At 47.5% G+C, this 25,008-nt stretch overlaps 1 protein-coding gene across 4 annotated transcripts in view; it reads left to right on the top strand.

Moving 5' to 3' along the window:
• LOC139277314 (sodium- and chloride-dependent creatine transporter 1-like) overlaps positions 1–25,008 on the top strand; it is a 480,248-nt gene that overhangs the window by 402,028 nt on the left and 53,212 nt on the right. For all 4 annotated transcript variants that reach the window (XR_011596068.1, XM_070895616.1, XM_070895614.1 and 1 more), the window contains 2 exons: positions 13,725–13,989; positions 14,716–14,848. Coding sequence is in view for 3 of the 4 variants with exons in the window: in XM_070895616.1 (XP_070751717.1) it covers positions 13,725–13,989; positions 14,716–14,848 (398 nt within the window). In the remaining variant the exon portion in view is untranslated. The remainder of the gene's footprint in view (positions 1–13,724; positions 13,990–14,715; positions 14,849–25,008) is intronic.

Raw genomic sequence — 25,008 nt, 5'->3', positions numbered from 1 at the left:
CGCATGTTAAGGTGTGGTTTGCGTGTCTGTGTGTTAAGGTGTGGTTTGCGTGTCTGTGTTTTAAGGTGTGGTTTGTATGTCCGTGTGTTAATGTGTGGTGTGTGTGTCCGTGTGTTAAACTATGGGTTGCGTGTCCGTGTGTTAAGGTATGATTTGCGTGTCCGTGTGTTAACGTTTGGTTTGTATGTCCGTGTTTTAAGGTGTGGTTTGTATGTCTATGTGTTAAAGCGTGGTTTGTGTGTCCGTGTGTTAAGGTGTGGTTTGTGTCTCCGTGTGTTAACATGTGGTTTGTGTTCCCGTGTGTTAAGGTGTGGTTTGTGTCTCCGCGTGTTAAGGTGTGGTTTGCGTGTCCCCGTGTTAAGGTGTGGTTTGCGTGTCCGTGTGTTAAGGTGCGGTTTGTATGTCCATGTGTTAATGTGTGGTTTGCGTGTCCGTGTATTAAGTTATGGTTTGCGTGTCCGTCTGTTAAGTTGTGATTTGCGTGTCCGTGTGTTCATGTGTGGTTTGTGTTCCCGTGTGTTAAGGTGTGGTTTGTGTCTCCGCGTGTTAAGGTGTGGTTTGCGTGTCCCCGTGTTCAGGTGTAGTTTGCGTGTCCGTGTTTTAAGGTGTGGTTTGCGTGTCCGTGTGTTAAGGTGTGGTTTGCGTGTCCGTGTGTTAAGGTGCGGTTTGTATGTCCATGTGTTAAGGTGTGGTTTGCGTGTCCGTGTATTAAGTTATGGTTTGCGTGTCCGTCTGTTAAGTTGTGATTTGCGTGTCCGTGTGTTCATGTGTGGTTTGTGTGTCCGTGCTTTAGTGTGTGGTTTGTGTGTACGTGTTTTCAGTTGTGGTTTTTGTGTCCGTGTGTTAAGGTGTGGATTGCATCTCCGTATGTTAAGGTGTGGTTTGCGTGTCCGTGTGTTAAGGTGTGGTTTGTGTCTCCGCGTATTAAGGTGTGGATTGCGTGTCCGTGTGTTAAGGTGTGGTTTGCGTGTCCGTGTGTTAAGGTGTGGTTTGTGTGTCCGTGTGTCACGATGTGGTTTGTGGATCCGTGTGTTATGTTGTGGTTTGTGTGTCCGTGTGTTAAGTTGTGGTTTGTGTGTCCTTGTGTTAATGTGTGGTTTGCGTGTCCGTGTGTTAAGGTGTGGTTTGTGTGTCCGTGTGTTAAGGTGTGGTTTGTGTGTCCGTGTGTTCATGTGTAGTTTGCATGTCCGTGTGTTAATGTGTGGTTTGTGTGTCCGTGTGTTAAGGTGTGGTTTGTGTGTCCGTGTGTTAAGGTGTGGTTTGTGTGTCCGTGTGTTAAGGTGTAGTTTGCGTGTCCGTGTTTTAATGTGTGGTTTGTGTGTCCGTGTGTTAATGTGTGGTTTGTTTGTCCGTGCGTTAAGTTGTGGTTTGTGTGTCTGTGTGTTAAGGTGTGGTTTGTGTGTCCGTGTGTTAAGGTGTGGTTTGTGTGTCTGTGTGTTAAGGTGTGGTTTGTGTGTCCGTGTGTTAAGGTGTAGTTTGTGTGTCCGTGTGTTAATGTGTGGTTTGCGTGTCCGTGTGTTAAGGTGTGGTTTGCGTGTCCGTGTGTTAAGTTGTGGTTTGTGTGTCCGTGTGTTCATGTGTAGTTTGCATGTCCGTGTGTTAATGTGTGGTTTGTGTTCCCATGTGTTAAGTGTGGTTTGTGTGTCCGTGTGTTAAGGTGTGGTTTGTATGTCCGTGTGTTAAGGTGTGGTTTGCGTGTCCGTGTGTTAAGGTGTGGTTTGTGTTACTCCGCGTGTTATTGTGTGGTTTGCGTGTCCGTGTGTTAAGGTGTGGTTTGTGTGTCTGTGTGTTAAGGTGTGGTTTGTGTGTCCATGTGTTAAGGTGTGGTTTGTGTGTACGTGTGTAAATGTGTGGTATGTGTGTTAAGGTGTGGTTTGCGTGTCCGTTTGTTAAGGTTTGGTTTGCGTGTCCATGTATTAAGGTATGGTTTGCGTGTCCATATGTTAAGGTGTGGTTTGCCGTGTCCATGTGTTAAGGTGTAGTTTGCATGTCCGTGTGTTAAGGTGTGGTTTGCGTGTCCGTGTTAATGTGTGGTTTGTGTGTCCGTGTGTTAAGGTGTGGTTTGTGTTTCCGTGTGTTAATGTGTGGTTTGCATGTCCGTGTGATAATGTGTGATTTGTGTGTCCGTGTGTTGAGGTGTGGTTTGTGTGTCCGTGAGTTAATGTGTGGTTTGTGTGTCCGTGTATTAAGGTGTGGTTTGTGTGTCTGTGTGTTAATGTGTGGTTTGTGTGTCCGTGTGTTAACGTTTGGTTTGTATGTCCGTGTTTTAAGGTGTGGTTTGTATGTCTGTGTGTTAATGTGTGGTTTGTGTGTCCGTGTATTGAGGTGTGGTTTGTGTGTCCATGTGTTAAGGTATGGTTTGTGTGTCCGTGTGTTAAGGTGTGGTTTGTGTCTCCGTGTGTTAACGTGTGGTTTGTGTTTCCGTGTGTTAAGGTGTGGTTTGTGTCTTCACGTGTTAAGGTGTGGTTTGCGTGTCCGTGTGTTAAGTTGCGGTTTGTATGTCCATGTGTTAAGGTGTGGTTTGCGTGTCCGTGTATTAAGTTATGGTTTGCGTGTCCGTCTGTTAAGTTGTGATTTGCGTGTCCGTGTGTTGATGTGTGGTTTGTGTGTCCGTGTGTTAAGATGTGGTTTGTGTGTACGTGTTAATGTGTGGTTTGTGTGTTAAGGTGTGGTTTGCGTGTCCGTGTGTTAAAGTTTGGCTTGCGTGTCCATGTGTGAAGGTATGTTTTGCGTGTCCATATGTTAAGGTGTTGTTTGCGTGCCCATGTGTTAATGTGAGGTTTGTGTGTCATGTGTTAAGGTGCGGTTTGTGTGTCCGTGTGTTAAGTTATGGTTTGTGTCTCCGTGTGTTAAGGTGTGGTTTGTGTCTCCGTGTGTTAACTTGTGGTTTGTGTTCCCGTGTGTTAAGGTGTGGTTTGTGTCTCCGCGTGTTAAGGTGTGGTTTGCGTGTCCCCGTGTTCAGGTGTAGTTTGCGTGTCCGTGTTTTAAGGTGTGGTTTGCGTGTCCGTGTGTTAAGGTGCGGTTTGTATGTCCATGTGTTAAGGTGTGGTTTGCGTGTCCGTGTATTAAGTTATGGTTTGCGTGTCCGTCTGTTAAGTTGTGATTTGCGTGTCCGTGTGTTCATGTGTGGTTTGTGTGTCCGTGCTTTAATGTGTGGTTTTTGTGTACGTGTTTTCAGTTGTGGTTTTTGTGTCCGTGTGTTAAGGTGTGGATTGCGTCTCCGTATGTTAAGGTGTGGTTTGCGTGTCCGTGTGTTAAGGTGTGGTTTGTGTCTCCGCGTATTAAGGTGTGGATTGCGTGTCCGTGTGTTAAGGTGTGGTTTGCGTGTCCGTGTGTTAAGGTGTGGTTTGTGTGTCCGTGTGTCACGATGTGGTTTGTGGATCCGTGTGTTATGTTGTGGTTTGTGTGTCCGTGTGTTAAGGTGTGGTTTGTGTGTCCTTGTGTTAATGTGTGGTTTGTGTGTCCGTGTGTTAAGGTGTGGTTTGTGTGTCCGTGTGTTAAGGTGTGGTTTGTGTGTCCGTGTGTTCATGTGTAGTTTGCATGTCCGTGTGTTAATGTGTGGTTTGTGTGTCCGTGTGTTAAGGTGTGGTTTGTGTGTCCGTGTGTTAAGGTGTGGTTTGTGTGTCCGTGTGTTAAGGTGTAGTTTGCGAGTCCGTGTTTTAATGTGTTGTTTGTGTGTCCGTGTGTTAATGTGTGGTTTGTTTGTCCGTGTGTAAAGTTGTGGTTTGTGTGCCCATGTGTTAAGTTGTGGTTTGTGTGTCCGTGTGTTAATGTGTGGTTTGTGTGTCCGTGTGTTAAGGTGTGGTTTGCGTGTCCGTGTGTTAAGGTGTGGTTTGTGTGTCCGTGTTTTAAGGTGTGGTTTGCGTGTCCGTGTGTTAAGGTTTGTGTGTCCGTGCGTTAAGTTGTGGTTTGTCTGTCCGTATGTTAAGGTGTGGTTTGTGCGTCCGTGTGTTAAGTTGTTTTTTTTGTGTCCGTGTGTTAAGGTGTGGTTTGTGTGTCCGAATTTAATTTGTGGTGTGTGTGTCCGTGTGTTAAGGTGTGGTTTGTGTGTCTGTGTGTTAAGGTGTGGTTTGTGTGTCCGTGTGTTAAGGTGTAGTTTGTGTGTCCGTGTGTTAATGTGTGGTTTGCGTGTCCGTGTGTTAAGGTGTGGTTTACGGGTCCGTGTGTTAAGTTGTGGTTTGTGTGTCCGTGTGTTCATGTGTAGTTTGCATGTCCATGTGTTAATGTGTGGTTTGTGTTCCCATGTGTTAAGTGTGGTTTGTGTGTCCGTGTGTTAAGGTGTGGTTTGTATTGGTGTGTGTTAAGGTGTGGTTTGCGTGTCCGTGTGTTAAAGTGTGGTTTGTGTTACTCCGCGTGTTATTGTGTGGTTTGCGTGTCCGTGTGTTAAGGTGTGGTTTGTGTGTCTGTGTGTTAAGGTGTGGTTTGTGTGTCCATGTGTTAAGGTGTGGTTTGTGTGTACGTGTGTAAATGTGTGGTATGTGTGTTAAGGTGTGGTTTGCGTGTCCGTGTGTTAAGGTTTGGTTTGCGTGTCCATGTATTAAGGTATGGTTTGCATGTCCATATGTTAAGGTGTGGTTTGCCGTGTCAGTGTGTTAAGGTGTAGTTTGTGTGTCCGTGCGTTAAGGTGTGGTTTGCGTGTCCATGTGTTAATGTGTGGTTTGTGTGTCCGTGTGTTAAGGTGTGGTTTGTGTTTCCGTGTGTTAATGTGTGGTTTGCATGTCCGTGTGATAATGTGTGATTTGTGTGTCCGTGTGTTGAGGTGTGGTTTGTGTGTCCGTGTGTTAATGTGTGGTTTGTGTGTCCGTGTATTAAGGTTTGGTTTGTGTGTCTGTGTGTTAATGTGTGGTTTGTGTGTCCGTGTGTTAACGTTTGGTTTGTATGTCCGTGTTTTAAGGTGTGGTTTGTATGTCTGTGTGTTAATGTGTGGTTTGTGTGTCCGTGTATTGAGGTGTGGTTTGTGTGTCCATATGTTAAGGTATGGTTTGTGTGTCCGTGTGTTAAGGTGTGGTTTGTGTCTCCGTGTGTTAACGTGTGGTTTGTGTTTCCGTGTGTTAAGGTGTGGTTTGTGTCTTCACGTGTTAAGGTGTGGTTTGCGTGTCCGCGTGTTCAGGTGTAGTTTGCATGTCCGTGTTTTAAGGTGTGGTTTGCGTGTCCATGTGTTAAGGTGTGGTTTGCGTGTCCGTGTGTTAAGGTGCGGTTTGTATGTCCATGTGTTAAGGTGTGGTTTGTGTGTCCGTGTGTTAAGATGTGGTTTGTGTGTACGTGTTAATGTGTGGTTTGTGTGTTAAGGTGTGGTTTGCGTGTCCATGTGTTAAAGTTTGGTTTGCGTGTCCGTGTGTGAAGGTATGTTTTGCGTGTCCATATGTTAAGGTGTTGTTTGCGTGTCCATGTGTTAATGTGAGTTTTGTGTGTCATGTGTTAAGGTGCGGTTTGTGTGTCCGTGTGTTAAGTTATGGTTTGTGTGCCAGTGTGTTAAGGTGTGGTTTGTGTCTCCGCGTGTTAAGGTGTGGTTTGCGTCTCCATGTGTTAAGGTGTGGTTTGCGTGTCCGTGTGTTAATGTGTGGTGTGTCTGTCCGTGTGTTAAACTATGGGTTGCGTGTCCGTGTGTTAAGGTATGATTTGCGTATCCGTGTGTTAAGTTATGATTTGCGTGTCCGTGTGTTAAGGTATGGTTTGTATGTCCGTGTGTTAAGGTGTGGTTTGCGTGTCCGTGTGTTGATGTGTGGTTTGGGTGTCCGAGCGTTAATGTGTGGTTTGTGTGTCCGTGTGTTAATGTGTGGTTTGTGTGTCCGTGTGTTAATGTGTGGTTTGTGTGTCCGTGTGTTAATGTGTGGTTTGTGTGTCTGTTCGTTAATGTGTGCTTTGTGTGTCCTTGTGTTAATGTGTGGTTTGTGTGTCCGTGTGTTAAGGTGTGGTTTGTGTGTCCGTGTTTTAATGTGTGGTGTGTGTCCGTGTGTTAAGGTATGGGTTGCATGTCCGTGTGTTCAGGTATGTTTTGCGTGTCCGTGTATAAAGTTGTGGTTTGCGTGTCTGAGTCTTAAGTTGTGGTTTATGTGTCTGTGTGTTTCCGTGTGGTTTTTATGTCCATGTGTTAGTGTGTGATTTGTATGTCCATGTGATAAGGTGTGGTTTGCGTGTCCGTGTATTAAGTTATGGTTTGCGTGTCCGTCTGTTAAGTTGTGATTTGTGTGTACGTGTGTTAAATTGTGGTTTGCGTGTCCGTGTGTTGATGTGTGGTTTGTGTGTCCGTGCGTTAATGTGTGGTTTGTGTGTACGTGTGTTAAGTTGTGGTTTGTGTGTCCGTGTTTTTAGTTGTGGTTTGTGTGTCCGTGTGTTAAGTTGTGGTTTGCGTGTCCGTGTTTTAATGTTTGGTTTGTGTGTCCGTCTGTTAATGTGTTATTTGTGTGTCCGTGTGTTAAGGTGTGGTTTGTGTGTCCGTGTGTTAATGTGTGGTTTGCGTGTCCGTTTGTTAAGGTGTGGTTTGCGTGTCCGTGTGTTAAAATGTGGTTTGTGTGTCCGTGTATTAAGGTGTGGTTTGTGTGTCCATGTGTTAAGGTATGGTTTGTGTGTCCGTGTGTTAAGGTGTGGTTTGTGTCTCCGTGTGTTAATGTGTGGTTTGTGTTCTCGTGTGTTAAGGTGTGGTTTGTGTCTCCGCGTGTTAAGGTGTGGTTTGCGTGTCCGTGTGTTCAGGTGTAGTTTGCGTGTCCGTGTTTTAAGGTGTGGTTTGCGTGTCCGTGTGTTAAGGTGTGGTTTGCGTGTCCATGTGTTAAGGTGCGGTTTGTATGTCCATGTGTTAAGGTGTGGTTTGCGTGTCCGTGTATTAAGTTATGGTTTGCGTGTCCGTCTGTTAAGTTGTGATTTGCGTGTCCGTGTGTTCATGTGTGGTTTGTGTGTCCGTGCTTTAATGTGTGGTTTGTGTGTACGTGTTTTCAGTTGTGGTTTTTGTGTCCGTGTGTTAAGGTGTGGATTGCGTCTCCGTATGTTAAGGTGCGGTTTGCGTGTCCGTGCGTTAATGTGTGGTTTGTGTGTCCATGTGTTAAGATGTGGTTTGTGTGTACGTGTGTTAATGTGTGGTTTGTGTGTTAAGGTGTGGTTTGCGTGTCCGTGTGTTAAGGTTTGGTTTGCGTGTCCATGTGTGAAGGTATGGTTTGCATGTCCATATGTTAAGGTGTTGTTTGCGTGTCCGTGTGTTGATGTGTGGTTTGTGTGTCCGTGCGTTAATGTGTGCTTTGTGTGTACGTGTGTTAAGTTGTGGTTTTGTGTCCGTGTTTTCAGTTGTGGTTTGTGTGTCCGTGTGTTAAGTTGTGGTTTGCGTGTCCGTGTTTTAATGTTTGGTTTGTGTGTCCGTCTGTTAATGTGTGGTTTGTGTGTCCGTGTGTTAAGGTGTGGTTTGCATATCCGTGTGTTAAGGTGTGGTTTGCGTGTCCGTGTGTTAAGGTGTGGTTTGCGTGTCCGTGCTTTAATGTGTGGTTTGTGTGTACGTGTTTTCCGTTGTGGTTTTTGTGTCCGTGTGTTAAGGTGTGGATTGCGTCTCCGTATGTTAAGGTGTGGTTTTCGTGTCCGTGCGTTAATGTGTGGTTTGTGTGTCCGTGTGTTAAGATGTGGTTTGTGTGTACGTGTGTTAATGTGTGGTTTGTGTGTTAAGGTGTGGTTTGCGTGTCTGTGTGTTAAGGTTTGGTTTGCGTGTCCGTGTGTGAAGGTATGGTTTGCGTGTCCATATGTTAAGGTGTTGTTTGCGTGTCCATGTGTTAATGTGAGGTTTGTGTGTCATGTGTTAAGGTGCGGATTGTGTGTCCGTGTGTTAAGGTGTGGTTTGCGTGTCCGTGTGTTGATGTGTGGTTTGGGTGTCCGAGCGTTAATGTGTGGTTTGTGTGTCCGTGTGTTAATGTGTGGTTTGTGTGTTAAGGTGTGGTTTGCGTGTCCGTGTGTTAAGGTTTGGTTTGTGTGTCCGTGTGTGAAGGTATGGTTTGCGTGTCCATATGTTAAGGTGTTGTTTGCGTGTCCATGTGTTAATGTGAGGTTTGTGTGTCATGTGTTAAGGTGCGGTTTGTGTGTCCGTGTGTTAAGTTATGGTTTGTGTCTCCGTGTGTTAAGGTGTGGTTTGTGTGTCAGTGTGTTAAGGTGTGGTTTGCGTGTCCATGTGTTAAGGTGTGGTTTGCGTGTCTGTGTTTTAAGGTGTGGTTTGTATGTCCGTGTGCTAATGTGTGGTGTGTGTGTCCGTATGTTAAACTATGGGTTGCGTTTCCGTGTGTTAAGGTATGATTTGCGTGTCCGTGTGTTAAGTTATGATTTGCGTGTACGTGTGTTAAGGCGTGCTTTGCATGTCCGTGTGTTAAGGTATGGTTTGTATGTCCGTGTGTTAAGGTGTGGTTTGCGTGTCCGTGTGTTGATGTGTGGTTTGTGTGTCCGAGCGTTAATGTGTGGTTTGTGTGTCCGTGTGTTAATGTGTGGTTTGTGTGTCCATGTGTTAATGTGTGGTTTGCGTGTCCGTGTGTTAAGGTGTGGTTTGCGTGTCCGTGTGTTAAGGTGTGGTTTGTGTTCCCATGTGTTAAGGTGTGGTTTGTGTGTCTGTTCGTTAATGTGTGCTTTGTGTGTCCTTGTGTTAATGTGTGGTTTGTGTGTCCGTGTGTTCATGTGTAGTTTGCATGTCCATGTGTTAATGTGTGGTTTGTGTTCCCATGTGTTAAGGTGTGGTTTGTGTGTCCGTGTGTTAATGTGTCGTTTGTGTGTCCGTGTATTAAGTAGTGGTTTGCGTGTCTGTGTGTAAAGTTGTGGTGTGTGTTTACGTGTGGTTTGTATGTCCGTGTGTTAATGTGTGGTTTGTATGTCCATGTGTTAAGGTGTGGATTGCGTGTCCGTGTATTTAGTTATGGTTTGCGTGTCCGTCTGTTAAGTTGTGATTTTTGTGTAAGTGTGTTAAGTTTGTGGTTTGCGTGTCCGTGTGTTGATGTGTGGTTTGTGTGTCCATGCGTTAATGTGTGGTTTGTGTGCACGTGTGTTAAGTTGTGGTTTGTGTGTCCGTGTTTTCAGTTGTGGTTTGTGTGTCCGTGTGTTAAGTTGTGGTTTGTGTGTCCGTGTGTTAAGGTGTAGTTTGCTTGTCCGTGTGTTAATGTGTGGTTTGTGTTCCCATGTGTTAAGGTGTGGTTTATGTGTCCGTGTGTTAAGGTGTGGTTGTATGTCCTTGTGTTAAGGTGTGGTTTGCGTGTCCGTGTGTTAAGGTTTGGTTGTCCGTGTGATAATGTGTGATTTGTGTGTCCGTGTGTTGAGGTGTGGTTTGTGTGTCCGTGTGTTAATGTGTGGTTTGCGTGTCCGTGTGTTAAGGTGTGGTTTGTGTGTCCGTGTGTTAAGGTGTGGTTTGTGTGTCCGTGTGTTCATGTGTAGTTTGCATGTCCGTGTGTTAATGTGTGGTTTGTGTGTCCGTGTGTTAATGTGTGGTTTGCCTGTCCATGTGTTAATGTGTGGTTTGCATGTCCATGTGTTAATGTGTGGTTTGCGTGCCCGTGTGTTAATGTGTGGTTTGTGTCTCCACGTGTTAAGGTGTGGTTTGCGTGTCCATGTGTTAAGCTGTGGTTTGTGTGTCCGTGTGTTAATGTGTGGTTTGTGTCTCCGTGTGTTAAGGTGTGGTTTGCGTGTCCGTGTGTTAAGGTGCGGTTTGTATGTCCATGTGTTAAGGTGTGGTTTGTGTGTCCGTGTGTTAAGATGTGGTTTGTGTGTACGTGTTAATGTGTGGTTTGTGTGTTAAGGTGTGGTTTGCGTGTCCGTGTGTTAAAGTTTGGTTTGCGTGTCCGTGTGTGAAGGTATGTTTTGCGTGTCCATATGTTAAGGTGTTGTTTGCGTGTCCATGTGTTAATGTGAGGTTTGTGTGTCATGTGTTAAGGTGCGGTTTGTGTGTCCGTGTGTTAAGTTATGGTTTGTGTCTCCGTGTGTTAAGGTGTGGTTTGTGTGTCAGTGTGTTAAGGTGTGGTTTGTGTCTCCGTGTGTTAAGGTGTGGTTTGCGTGTCCGTGTGTTAAGGTGTGGTTTGCGTGTCCGTGTGTTGATGTGTGGTTTGGGTGTCCGAGCGTTAATGTGTGGTTTGTGTGTCCGTGTGTTAATGTGTGGTTTGTGTGTCCATGTGTTAATGTGTGGTTTGTGTGTCTGTGTGTTAATGTGTGCTTTGTGTGTCTGTTCGTTAATGTGTGCTTTGTGTGTCCTTGTGTTAATGTGTGGTTTGTGTGTCCGTGTGTTAAGGTGTGGTTTGCGTGTCCGTGTGTTAAGGTGTGGTTTGCGTGTCCGTGTGTTAAGGTGTGGTTTGTGTTCCCATGTGTTAAGGTGTGGTTTGTGTGTCTGTTCGTTAATGTGTGCTTTGTGTGTCCTTGTGTTAATGTGTGGTTTGTGTGTCCGTGTGTTCATGTGTAGTTTGCATGTCCATGTGTTAATGTGTGGTTTGTGTTCCCATGTGTTAAGGTGTGGTTTGTGTGTCCGTGTGTTAATGTGTCGTTTGTGTGTCCGTGTATTAAGTAGTGGTTTGCGTGTCTGTGTGTAAAGTTGTGGTGTGTGTTTTCGTGTGGTTTGTATGTCCGTGTGTTAATGTGTGGTTTGCATGTCCATGTGTTAAGGTGTGGTTTGTGTGTCCGTGTATTTAGTTATGGTTTGCGTGTCCGTCTGTTAAGTTGTGATTTGTGTGTAAGTGTGTTAAATTTGTGGTTTGCATGTCCGTGTGTTGATGTGTGGTTTGTGTGTCCATGCGTTAATGTGTGGTTTGTGTGCACGTGTGTTAAGTTGTGGTTTGTGTGTCCGTGTTTTCAGTTGTGGTTTGTGTGTCCGTGTGTTAAGTTGTGGTTTGTGTGTTCATGTGTAGTTTGCTTGTCCGTGTGTTAATGTGTGGTTTGTGTTCCCATGTGTTAAGGTGTGGTTTGTGTGTCCGTGTATTAAGGTGTGGTTTGTGTGTCCGTGTGTTAAGGTGTGGTTTACGTGTCCGTGTGTTAAGGTGTGGTTTGTGTGTCCGTATTTTAAGGTGTGGTTTGCGTGTCCGTGTGTTAAGGTTTGGTTGTCCGTGTGATAATGTGTGATTTGTGTGTCCGTGTGTTGAGGTGTGGTTTGTGTGTCCGTGTGTTAATGTGTGGTTTGCGTGTCCGTGTGTTAAGGTGTGGTTTGTGTGTCCGTGTGTTAAGGTGTGGTTTGTGTGTCCGTGTGTTCATGTGTAGTTTGCATGTCCGTGTGTTAATGTGTGGTTTGTGTGTCCGTGTGTTAAGGTGTGGTTTGTGTGTCCGTGTGTTCATGTGTAGTTTGCATGTCCGTGTGTTAATGTGTGGTTTGTGTGTCCGTGTGTTAAGGTGTGGTTTGTGTGTCCGTGTGTTAATGTGTGGTTTGCATGTCCGTGTGTTAATGTGTGGTTTACGTGACCATGTGTTAATGTGTGGTTTGTGTGTCCGTGTGTTCAGGTGTGGTTTGTGCGTCCGTGTGTTAAGCTGTGGTTTGTGTGTCCGTGTGTTAATGTGTGGTTTGTGTCTCCGTGTGTTAAGGTGTGGTTTGCGTGTCCGTGTGTTAAGGTGTGGTTTGTGTGTCCGTGTGTCACGATGTGGTTTGTGGATCCGTGTGTTATGTTGTGGTTTGTGTGTCCATGTGTTAAGGTGTGGTTTGTGTGTCCGTGTGTTAATGTGTGGTTTGCGTGTCCGTGTGTTAAGGTGTGGTTTGTGTGTCCGTGTGTTAAGGTGTGGTTTGTGTGTCCGTGTGTTAATGTGTGGTTTGCGCGTCCATGTTTTAATGTGTGGTATGTGTGTCAATGTATTATGGTGTGGTTTGTGTGTCCGTGTGTTGATGTGTGGTTTGCGAGTCCATGTGTTAATGTGTGGTTTGTGTGTCCGTGTGTTAAGGTGTGGTTTGTGTGTCAGTGTATTAATGTGTGGTTTGCGTGTCCGTGTCTTAAGTTGTGGTTTGTGTGTCCGTGTGTTCAGGTGTGGTTTGCGAGTCCGTGTGTTAATGTGTGGTTTGTGTGTCCGTGTGTTAAGGTGTGGTTTGTGTGTCCGTGTATTAATGTATGGTTTGCGTGTCCGTGTGTTCAGGTGTGGTTTACATGTCCGTGTGTTAAGGTGTGGTTTGCGTGTCCGTGTGTTAAGGTGTGCATTGTTTGTCCGTATGTTAAGGTATGATTTGTGTGTCCTTGTTTTAAGGTATGATTTGTGTGTCCTTGTGTTAAGGTATGATTTGTGTGTCCTTGTGTTAAGGTATGATTTGTGTGTCCTTGTGTTAAGGCATGATTTGTGTGTCCTTGTGTTAAGGTATGATTTGTGTGTCCTTGTGTTAAGGTATGATTTGTGTGTCCTTGTGTTAATGTATGATTTGTGTGTCCATGTGTTCAGATGTGGGTTGTGTGTCCGTCTGTTAAGATGTGGTTTGTGTGTCGTATGTTGAGATGATAGGGTCGGACTGGGGATTTCTTGCCCTGGGACATCCTTACTGTTTGTACTCTCCGCTTTAGGCTCTGTCCAATTGTGTAACATGATGAACCTATTTTGTGCCCCATGGTTTGGGTCTGGACATGGCATGTGTTCACACCACGCTGGAAGGCTGGGTCCACACTGGGGATGGCTGAGCTGGCCTACAATCCCACAGCAGCACCTTCCCTTGTTGTGTTTGCATGATTGGCCATTCGGTCCAAGTGGAGGTCAGGCCCAGCATGGCATCTATTTACATTGACATGACCTATGGTTGTCCTGGTGACGGTGTGCCTGTGGTTAGACGCCGGCTCCCACACATTGAAGCCCTGGTACCTCCGCCAGGCTCCTGGGGTGAGATGCCAAGCGGAACAGAGTCATTTACCAATCGGACAATATGACCACCTGGGTTCTTAGCAGGAACCTGCAATGTATTTCCTACATGGTTTATTTGCTTAAGAATTCATCGCAACACATTGCTATTAAGAATTAGTTGGTTTATTAGCAAAGGTTTAACAATCACACTACACATTACCAGTTCATCTACCAGGCTGACAACCACCTGCCTCATCGTGGATCCCCCGAACCCAACTGGCTGGGGTTTTATTGAGTCTTGTGAACATCATGTGACTGCTCAGCCACTCACAATGCAACAGATCAACAAACCTGTGAGCATCCTCACAGATACACACATTACAGAACCCAACATGGCAAGTGATTGAAAGGATGACAGAGGGGAGAACTCAATCAAAAACCAATTTTGGAGCAGCATCTTATCTTAATTTTGAAAGAAAAGTTTAACTAATGTTTAGCTAAAGTGTAATTAATCAGTTGTTTAATCAATTGTAAAACTACAGCAGAGAAGGAAGCTAATTGTCTCCTCATGCCTGGGCTACAATAGACAGTGACAGTGCCCCCCACACCCTTCCCCAATCCCCCTCCCCCGCCGCCCCCATCCTACCTATTCTTCCCTCTCCTCCGCATCCTCCCCGTGTGGAATTCAGGCTCATTGTCACCATCCCAGACTCTTCACTCATTCTTTCCCAGAGCCTTGCGGCTATGGAAGAGCTCACCTTCCTCGGTCGACCCATCATCCGACAATTGACAGGATTTGAAAAGCTTGGAGCCATTTCATAATTACACCGTGGTGCATCCCAGCTTCCCCTCGACTCCTGCCCCGTATGCTGTGGTCCTGCACTTCAACCCACACCTGGGGTCTCTCAATCAAAGCCAGAATTAGCCGCATCGGTCATTGTCACCTCTGATGGGCTTTTGAACAATCTCTTCACCTGTCTTTTTATCTTTTTCAGGTTTGGGTTTTGCCTCAATGGTGATAGTGTTTTTCTGTAACACATATTATATCATGGTGCTCGCCTGGGGCTTATATTATCTCATCCATTCCTTCACCAATAACCTTCCTTGGGCTACGTGTGGAAACTCATGGAACACGCCTGAATGCACCGAAGTCTTCTGGCATGATCAGTGCCACAACGGGACCGTTGTCAACTCCACCAGGTTCAACATCAGCTGCGATGAACTGGCGGACAAGCGCTCACCCATCATTGAATTTTGGGAGTAAGTCTGAGATCCCCACATTGGACTCACACTCAATCGCACTGAGCATCTTCACTCTGAAACCTCGTGCTTTCTTTATATTTTCAGCTACTTTGGCGGGGGGGGGGGGGAAATATGTACACGTGAAGGCAAAGAAAGTCATTGCTGATTAATACAATATCCACTGTCCCATCAAACACTCCCGGGGCAGGTACAGCACGGGGTTAGATACAGAGTAAAGCTCCCTCTACACTGTCCCATCAAACACTCCCGGGGCAGGTACAGCACGGGGTTAGATACAGAGTAAAGCTCCCTCTACACTGTCCCATCAAACACTCCCAGGGCAGGTACAGCACGGGTTAGATACAGAGTAAAGCTCCCTCTACACTGTCCCATCAAACACTCCCGGGGCAGGTACAGCACGGGGTTAGATACAGAGTAAAGCTTCCTCTACACTGTCCCATTAAACACTCCCAGGGCAGGTACAGCACGGGTTAGATACAGAGTAAAGCTCCCTCTACACTGTCCCATCAAATACTCCCAGGGCAGGTACAGCACGGGTTAGATACAGAGGAAAGCTCCCTCTCCACTGTCCAATCAAACACTCCCAGCGCAGGTATAGTATGGGTCAGGTACAATGTACTATCCCACGCAGTCTAATCCCACTCTCCCTCTCTCCCTCTCTCTCTCCCCATACCCATTGAAATGTTATGTGGAATGTTTTTGTGACTACATTAACCCTTTCAGGAGGAAAGTGCTGCGGATCTCGAGTGGAATTGATCACCTCGGAACAATCAACTGGCAGATGCTCCTGTGCGTCCTCGCCACCTGGATCATTGTCTACTTCTGTATCTGGAAAGGTGTGAAGTCCACAGGGAAGGTACGACCCATTTCCTCGGCCCCACTCCGACTATTTCTCCGTGCGCACTTGTTAGCAGCTGTATAGTGATTATGTTGAAACTGTATTGTGGAACTGTACCCCAGCGAGAGTCAGTGTGTGTGGAACTGTACCCCAGTGAGAGTCAGTGTGTGTGGAACTGTATCCCAGTGAGAGTCAGTGTGTGTGGAACTGTACCCCAGTGAGAGTCAGTGTGTGTGGAACTGTATCCCAATGAGAGTCAGTGTGTGTGGAACTGTATCCCAGTGAGAGTCAGTGTGTGTGGAACTGTACCCCAGTGAGAGTCAGTGTGTGTGGAACTGTATCCCAGTGAGAGTCAGTGTGTGTGGAACTGTACCCCAGTGAGAGTCAGTGTGTGTGGAACTGTACCCCAGTGAGAGTCAGTGTGTGTGGAACTGTACCCCAGTGAGAGTCAGTGTGTGTGGAACTGTACCCCAGTGAGAGTCAGTGTGTGTAGGACTGTACCCCAGTGAGAGTCAGTGTGTGTAGGATTGTACCCCAGTGAGAGTCAGTGTGTGTGGAACTGTACCCCAGTGAGAGTCAGTGTGTGTGGAACTGTACCCTAGTGAGAGTCAGTGTGTGTGGAACTGTACCCCAGTGAGAGTCAGTGTGTGTGGAACTGTACCCTAGTGAGAGTCAGTGTGTGTGGAACTGTACCCCAGTGAGAGTCAGTGTGTGTGGAACTGTACCCCAGTGAGAGTCAGTGTGTGTGGAACTGTACCCCAGTGAGAGTCAGTGTCTGTGGAACTGTACCCCAGTGAGAGTCAGTGTGTGTGGAACTGTACCCCAGTGAGAGTCAGCACCATTAGGAGAGAATTTCTTGAGAAAGTAAATGACACAAATCCGTAGAATGGGTGAACCAGCAATAACTGGATGTGTTTACACTGATCTCTCAGTTGCTAAGTTGCCGATTGCATGTTTCGCTGTGACTGATCAACCTTCACCGCTGCTTCAGTGGAAACAGACACTTGCTTTCCCACATCTCCCACCGGGCATGGCATAGATTGTCTGGAGGCTAAATTGGCCCTTTGCATGGCTCCATTAGTGCCTCTGGAGTGTGCTAACAGGGAGCAATGGGGTTTTCTCCCGGGGGGGTGGGGGTGCACTGTCCTGGCAGCATCGCAGTCTATAGTTAGTGCCCCTGCCTGGTGCCTCATCACCATGTGTGCCAACCCATTACCGTCCCGCGGAAAAATTGCCCTGTGGGTCACCAAGCTGGCTGACATCAGTCGCGGGGACACTCCTTAAAGGGGAGTCCTTTAGTGCCCCAGGCCACTATTTGTATTGTGTCGGTCCAACAATGGCGGCTCTCACACCGTCCGTGCTGCCATCATGTAGCCTGGCACACCTCTTTGGGTTGCCAGGCTGCTGGCCCAGTGGCGGCCACTCGAGGGCCAAGCAGAGTGCGCAGCGACCCCTCCCGCTTAAATGAAGCGCCCACGTAGCGCTGGCCTGCTGCGTATAGTGCTGGGCTCAGCCCCACACTACTGGCCCGGGAGCTCCCCGCAAAGGAAGCGGCACGCCAGACACAGCGCTCTGATTCTTTTGAGTGGCGCATGGCCCAGTTCTGCGTCGGGGGCAGGACTTCCGGGCTGGCCACAGGGTGACATGGCCCTGGAAGGTTAGCACGCTCCCAATCGGGGCGAGGTGCAATCTCGAGGCCTCGGAGTGTGACTGTGGAATTGTGAGAGGTCTCACCTGATGGATTTGTGCCGAGAGCGAGACTGACCTTCGGTATCTGCTGGAGAAAGGACTGGGAGATGGTCCACGCTGCAATCTGAGTGCTATGTCCTCTCCCACGGGTCTTGATGTAGGATATAGTGAGCACTTCTGTGCCCATTTAAAACTAAGATGAGGAATTTCTTCTCTCAGAGGGTTGTAAATCTATGGAATTCTCTGCCCCTGAGAGCTGTGGAGTCTGGGTCATTGAATATATTAAAGGCAGAGAGAGACAGATTTTTGAGCGATAAGGGAGTAAAGGGTTATGGGGTGTGGGAAGGGAAGTGGAGCTGAGTCCATCATCAGATCAGCCATGGTCTTATTGAATGGTGGAGCAGGCTCGAGGGGCCAAATGGCCGACTCCTGCTCCGATTTCCTATGTTCTTATGTTCAAGGGGAACCTGTGACAGACTCACAAGCCTAGCCTGCCCCCGACTCAGTCCTTGTTTAAGCAGGGCTCCCTGCTGAATGTCTGCTGGAGTCTGTTGCTATAGAAGAACAATGGACTGCGTGGGATGGGGTGGATCAGTTGGTATTCCCATTTCACAGTCAGGATCTGCACTGGAATCCATTCTGATGGATTTTATCGGATGATACCACGTCCCAAACCCCTGACGTCATCTAGGACAAAGCAGCCCGCTTAAACCGTACCCCATCCACCATCTTAAACACCCACTCCCTCCACCACCTTAAATACCCACTCCCTCCAATCCTTAAACACCCACTCTCCCCAATCCTTAAACACCCACTCCCTCCACCACCTTAAACACCCAATCTCCCCAATCCTTAAACACTCACTCCCTCCAATCCTTAAACACCCACTCCCTCCAATCCTTAAACACCCACTCCCTCCAATCCTTAAACACCCACTCCCTCCAATCCTTAAACACCCACTCTCCCCAATCCTTAAACACCCACTCCCTCCAATCCTTAAACACCCACTCCCTCCAATCCTTAATCACCCACTCCTTCCAATCCTTAAACACCCACTCCCTCCAATCCTTAAACACCCACTCTCCCCAATCCTTAAACACTCACCCCCTCCAATCCTTAAACACCCACTCCCTCCAATCCTTAAACACCCACTCCCTCCAATCCTTAAACACCCACTCCCTCCAATCCTTAAACACCCACTCCCTCCAATCCTTAAACACCCACTCCCTCCAATCTTTAAACACCCACTCCCTCCATCACCTTAAACACCCACTCCCTCCAATCCTTAAACACCCACTCCCTCCATCACCTTAAACACCCACTCCCTCCAATCCTTAAACACCCACTCCCTCCATCACCTTAAACACCCACTCCCTCCACCACCTTAAATACCCACTCCCTCCACCACCGGCGCACCGTGGCTGCAGTGTGTACCATCTACAAGATGCACTGCAGCAACTTGCCAAGGCTTCTTCGGCAGCATCACCGAAACCTGTAACCTCTATCGCCTAAAAGGACAAGGGCAGCAGGTGCATGGGAACACCACCACCTCCACGTTCCCCTCCAAGTCACACATCATCCTGACTTGGAAATATATCGCCGTTCCTTCATCATCGCTGGGTCAAAATCCTGGAACTCCCTCCCTAACAGCACTGTGGGAGCACCTTCACCACACGGACTGCAGCGGTTCAAGAAGGCAGCTCACCACCACCTTCTCGATGGCAATTCGGGATGGGCAATAAATGCCGGCCATGCCAGCGACGCCCACATCCCGGGAACGAATTTTAAATAAAGAACAATTTGCAGTGTTGTGGGGAAAGAGCAGGGAGTAGGACTAATTGGAAAGCTCTGTCAAAGAGCCGGCACAGGCACGATGGGCCGAATGGCCTCCTTCTGTGCTGTGATATTCTATTATGGGATGGAAGTTCCCCTCTCTCATCTGTAAGGGACCTGCACGAAATGATTTTAAGTGGTTTCGATGCTGAACTAGGTCAAAAAGAGAAAATATAATTATTTAATTCCCCCAAACTGACCTCCTTCATCTTGATAAGGACATTTGCAAACTGGAAATTTACATAAATTGCATAGAATTTACAGCTTTGAAACACGCCATTTGGCCCAACTGCTCCGTGCCGGTGTTTCTGCTCCACACGAGCCTCCTCTCACCCCTCTTTATCTCACCTTATTAACATATCCTCCTATTCCTTTCTCCCTCATGTGTTTATCCAGCTTCCCCTTAAATGCATTTCTGCTATTTGCCTCAACCCCTCCCTGTGACAGCGAGTTCCACATTCTCACCACTCTCTGGGTAAAGAAGTTTCTCCTGAATTCCCGATTGGATTTAGTAAGAACATAAGAACATAAAAACTAAGAGCAGGAGTAGGCCATACAGCCCCTCAGGCCTGCTCCGCCATTCAATCAGATCATGGCTGATCTTTGACCTCAACTCCACTTTCCCGCCTGGTCACCATATCCCTTGATTCCCCGAGAGTGCAAAAATCTATCGATCTCAGTCTTGAATATGCTCACTGACTGAGCATCCACAGCCCCTCTGATTGAAGAAATTCCTCCTGATTTCAGTCTTAAATGGTCCTTATCCTGAGACTGTGTCCCCTGGTTCTAGACTCTCCAGCCAGAGGAAACATCCTTTCAGTATCTACCCTGTCAATCCCCCTCAGAATCTTGTTTACTTTAATAAGATCACCTCTCATTCTTCTAACCTCCAGAGTTTAAAGGCTCAGTAACCTATCTTATTTATTAGTGACTATCTTATATTGATGGCCCCTGGGTCGGTCTCCCCCACAAGTGGAAACATCTTCTCTACGTCTACCCTATCAAACCTTTCATAATCTAAAGACCACCGGCTTCTAAGTGAAATGTGCTGTTTCTCTAAAGTGCGGATTTTAAACCTCACTGGCTCTGGTTTGCGATCACTAACCCAGTTCCCGACGCTCGGTACGAGACAGCAGCTGATGGGTCAGCCAATTCCTTGAATGGCGAGCCCTCCCCCCTCATCCCTGGGGAGCAGCCGCTGAATACCAGATCCCAGCATTGCACACACACGATGCGCTCCTGCTAATCCCTTTGCCCTTCATTCTCCCGCATCCTCCACAAGGGATGGCCCTCAGCACAGCGTGTGGGCTTGAGCTCTCCGTCAGGCTCTCACACTCCAACACAATCTCATTCTTCCCATTTTACAAACTGTCTTTTTACATCGAGCCCAGCTCCCCTGAATCGACGTAGTTGTAAAATAGCCATCGGGAGTCTCCCTCCAGGGCTGAGGGGACCTGCAGACAATGACTGTGCATCCCATCCAAATGCTCTCTCCTGAGGTTGCTGCCCCCCATGTCCTAACTCGCACCAAGTCCCGCTCACCCATCAACCCCATGTCCTAACTCGCACCAAGTTCCGCTCACCCATCACCCCCGTGTCCTAACTCGCACCAAGTCCCGCTCATCCATCACCCCCCATGTCCTAACTCGCACCAAGTCCCGTTCATCCATCATCCCCCGTGTCCTAACTCGCACCAAGTCCTGCTCACCCATCAACCCCATATCCTAACTCGCACCAAGTTCCGCTCACCCATCACCCCCCGTGTCCTAACTCGCACCAAGTCCTGCTCACCCATCATCCCCCGTGTCCTAACTCGCACCAAGTCCTGCTCACCCATCAACCCCATGTCCTAACTCGCACCAAGTTCCGCTCACCCATCACCCCCCATGTCCTAACTCGCACCAAGTTCCGCTCATCCATCACCCCCCGTGTCCTAACTCGCACCAAGTCCCGCTCACCCATCAACCCCATGTCCTAACTCGCACTGAGTCCCGCTCACCCATCAACCCCATGTCCTAACTCGCACCAAGTTCCGCTCACCCATCACCCCCCGTGTCCTAACTCGCACCAAGTCCCGCTCACCCATCAACCCCATGTCCTAACTCGCACTGAGTCCCGCTCATCCATCACCCCCCTGTCCTAACTCGCACCAAGTCCCGCTCACCCATCAACCCCATGCCCTAACTCGCACCGTGTCCCACTCACTGATCACCCCCCGTGCCCTAACTCGCACCAAGTCCCGCTCACCCATCACCCCCGTGCCCTAACTCGCACCGAGTCCCACTCACCCATCGTCTTCCCGTGTCCTAACCCACACCGAGTCCCGTTCACCCATCCCCCCCCTGCCCTAACTCGCAGGAAGTCTTGCTTCCACTCTAAAAATGAGTCCTTAGGTGGCTGAACAGTCCAATATGAGAACCACAGTTCCTGTCACAGGCAGAACAGATAGTCGTTGAGGTAAAGGTTGGGTGGGACTGGTTTGCCGCACGCTCTTTCTGTTGCCTGCGCTTGATTTCTGCATGCTCTCGGCGATGAGACTCGAAGTACTCAGCGCCCTCCTGGATGCACTTCCTCCACTTAGGGAGGTCTTTGGCCAGGGACTCCCAGGTGTCACACACACACACACAGAAACACACATATACAGAAACACACACACACACACACACACACACACGCACACACACAGAAACACACACACACAGAAACACACAGAAACACACACACACACACAGAAACACACACACACACACACAGAAACACACTTTCCAGCAAATATGTCTGCATAGTGATGTTGTGTGCACACTGACTCTCTCTCTGTGCCCGAGCTGAGATGAGTTCTGTGCACACTGACTCTCTCTCTGTGCCTGAGCTGAGATGAGTTTTGTGCACACTGACTCTCTCTGTGCCCGAGCTGAGATGAGTTCTGTGCACACTGACTCTCTCTCTGTGCCCGAGCTGAGATGAGTTCTGTGCACACTGACTCTCTCTCTGTGCCCGAGCTGAGATGAGTTCTGTGCACACTGACTCTCTCTCTCTCTCTCTGTGCCCGAGCTGAGATCAGTGAGCCAGCCAGGGACGTGAATCAAAGCTGGTCAATGCCACGCTCGGCTGCACACTCCCCTGCTGAGCATCCATTGACTTTAATCCATTTTGCCATCACTTTGTTCGGTACAATGCAGGCAGAGTCAGTCATGTCCTTGACATTTTCATTATTATGTAAATTAGATTTGCTGCATCTCCTTGGATGACTCACTGATATCACAAGACGCTGGCACTTGCTGCCGAACCCAGGATTTCACCTCAGGTGCTGCTGTCGGGGGCTAAGGACCATCACACAGCTCGCCCAGAGCCCGCCATACCCAGCAACCCTGAAAACAGCCAGCTTCCCACTTCAAACCCCACCAGGGCAGTTTGAAAATTTGAATTCAGTTATTAAAATCTGGGTATTAAAAGCTGCTCTCAGTAACAATGACCATGAAGCTGTCGGATTGTCGTAAAAACCCAACTGGGTCACTGATGTCCCTTTAGAAAAGGAAACCTGCCGTCCTTACCCGGTCTGGGCCTATAGGTGACTCCAGTCCCACACCCAACGTGGTTTAATTTTCAGAATTTAGGAACAGTGATTTTCAAAAGGAAATTGGATGAAAAGGAAAAAATTGCAGGGCTGTGGGGAATCATTTCAAACACCTCGATTAGATCACCCCTCAACATCTTAAACTCGAGGGAACACAAGCCCAGTCTGTGCAACCTGTCCTCATAATTTAACCCTTTTAGCCCCGGGTATCATTCTGGTGAAACAGCGCTGCTCCCCCTCCGAGGCCGATATATCCTCCCTGAGGGGCGGGGCCCAGAACTGAACCCAGTTACTCCAGATGGGGTCTGGGCCTATAGGTGACTCCAATCCCACACCAACATGGCCGACACTTAACTGCCCTCTGAAGTGACTGAGTAAGACACTCAGTTTACATCAAACCTGCTCCCAGCGGTTCAAGAGAAAGGCCCACCCCACCTTCTCAGCGCAACTAGGAGTCATAGAATCATAGAAATTTACAGCACGGAAGGTGTCCATTTCGGCCCATCGTATCCGTGCTGGCTGACCAAGAGCTATCCAGCCTAATCCCACTATCCAGCTCCAGGTCTGTAGCCCTGCAGGTTATGGCACTTCAAGTGCACATCCAAGTATTTCTTAAATGTGCTGAGGGTTTCTGCCTCTACCACCCTTTCAGGCAGTGAGTGCCAGACCCCCACCACCCTCTGGGTGAAAAAATTTCCCCTCATAATTTTATACACCTCAATAAGGTCTCCTCAGCTTCCTCTGTTCCAAAGTAAACAAACCCAGCCTATCCAATCTTCATAGCTAAAATTCTCCAATCCCGGCAACATCCTCGTAAATCTCCTCTGTACTCTCTCCAGTGCAATCACATATTTCCTGTAATGTGGTGACTAGAACTGGACATAATACTCCAGCTGTGCCCTAACCAGCGTTTTATACAGTTCAAGCATAACACCCCACCGCCATCCCCCACTCTTATATTCTATGCCTTGGCTAATAAAGATAATTATCCCATATGCCTTCTTAACCACCTTATCACAGGTATCAGCTGTGGCTCAGTTGGTAGCACTCTTGTCTTTGAGTCAGAAGGTTGTAGGTTTGAATCCCACCCGAGACTTGAGCACAAAAATCTAGACTGACACTGCAGTTCAGTACTGAGGGACAGCTGCACTATCAGAGGTGCTGCCTTTCAGTTGAAACCTTAAACCAAGTATACCCTCTGTGTGTGCAAATTGGCTGCTGTGTTTCCTACTTTACAACAGTGACTACAATCTAGAAGTTCTTCATTGGCTGCATAGTGCTTTGAGATGTCTGGTGGTTATAAAAGACACTATATAAAGCCAAGTCTTTCTTTCTTTTTATCTACCTGGTCTGCTCCCCTCAGGGATCCATGAACATGCACTCTAAGGTCCCTCTGTTCCTCTAAAAGTGTCTTAGCATTTAATGGGTATTCCCTTGCCTTGTTAGCCCTCCCCAAATACTTTACCTCACATTTCTCCAGATTGAATTCCATTTGCCACTGTTCTGCCCACCTGACCAGTCCATTGATATCTTCCTGCAGTCTAAAGTCCTCCAGCACCACACCTGTAGCCACAGAGGATTGGAAAATGATGATCAGAGCCTCTGCTATTTCCAGTCTTACTTCTCTTAACGGCTGGAATACATTTCATCTGGGCCTGGGGATTTATTAACTTTCAAAGATGCTAAATCCCTTATTACTTCCTCTCTCACTATGAATATTTCACACTCCTCCTCCCCGATTGCGATGTCTGCATTGCCCCTCTCTTTTGTGAAAACTGACGCAAAGTATTAATTAAGATTCATACCCACGTCTTCCGCCTCCACACACTTGTTACCCTCATGGTCTCTAATAGGCCCTACCCTTTCTTTAGTTATCCTCTTGCTCTTAATGTATTTATAAAACATCCTTGGCTATTCCTTGATTTTACTTGCCAATATTTTTTCGAGCTTGCATTTTGCTTTCCTAATTTCCTTTTTAATTTCACCCCTGCACTTTATATACTCCTCTAGAATTTCTGCAGTATTGAACCCTCGGTATCTGTCATAAGCCTCCCTTTTTTTCTTTATCCTACCCTGTATGCCCCTGACATCCAGGGGGCTCTAGATTTGTTAGTCCCACCCTTTTTCTTTAAGGGAACATACTTGCTCAGAATACTCACTGTCTCCTCCTTGAATGCCTCCCATTGCTCTGACACTGATTTATCTTCCAGTAGCTGTTTCCAGTTCACTTTGGCTAAATCACATGTCAGCTCAGTAAAACTGGCTTTTCCCCAATTGAGAACTTTTATTCCTGGTCTATCTTTGTCCATTTCCATATCTACCCTAAATCTAACTGAATTATGATCACTAGCACCAAAATGCTCTCCCACTGATACCCCTTCCACCTGCCCAGCTTCGTTCCCTAAAACTAAGTCCAGAACCACCCCCTCCCTTGTTGGGCTTGCTATGTACGGTACTATCTCCCTCTAACTGTTTGGGGTCTATAGTAAACTCCCAGCAGTTTGATTGTCCCTTTTTTGTTCTTCGGTTCAACCCATATACCCTTATTTATGATCCTTCTAACATATCATTCCTCCTCGCAGCTGTAATTGTTTCTTTAATCAATACTGTGACCCCCCCCCCTCCTTTTTTACCTCCCTCTCTATCTTGTCTGAAAACCCTGTAACGAGAAATGTTGAGTTGCCATACCTGCCCTTTCTGCCAGTTCTCAGTAATAGCTATAATATCGTACTCCCACATGTCTATCTGTGCTCTCAGCTCATCTGCCTTATTCCGTAGACTCCTTGCATTGAAGTATATAATATTTAGCACTGCCAAACTCCCATGTTTTATATTTTCTAGCCTTTGTTTCCTCTGCCTTTAAACTCGTTTAATACTTTGCTGCCATCCAATTCCAGATTTGCTTCTCTCCTTTCTGAATCTACTCTCAGGTTCCCATCCCCCTGCCAACCCTCCCTAACAGCACTAACAAACCCCACTGTGAGGATATTGGTCCAGGCTCTGTTGAAGTGCAACCTGTCCGGCTTGTCCAGGTCCCACCTCCCCTGGAAACAGTCCCAATGCCTCAAGAATGGGCAATAAA

This window comes from Pristiophorus japonicus, chromosome 12 (genome assembly GCF_044704955.1).
Source record: "Pristiophorus japonicus isolate sPriJap1 chromosome 12, sPriJap1.hap1, whole genome shotgun sequence".
Classification (NCBI taxonomy): Eukaryota; Metazoa; Chordata; class Chondrichthyes; family Pristiophoridae; genus Pristiophorus; species Pristiophorus japonicus.
Note: the sequence above shows the minus strand (reverse complement) of the source record. Positions and strands in the feature narration are given on the sequence as shown.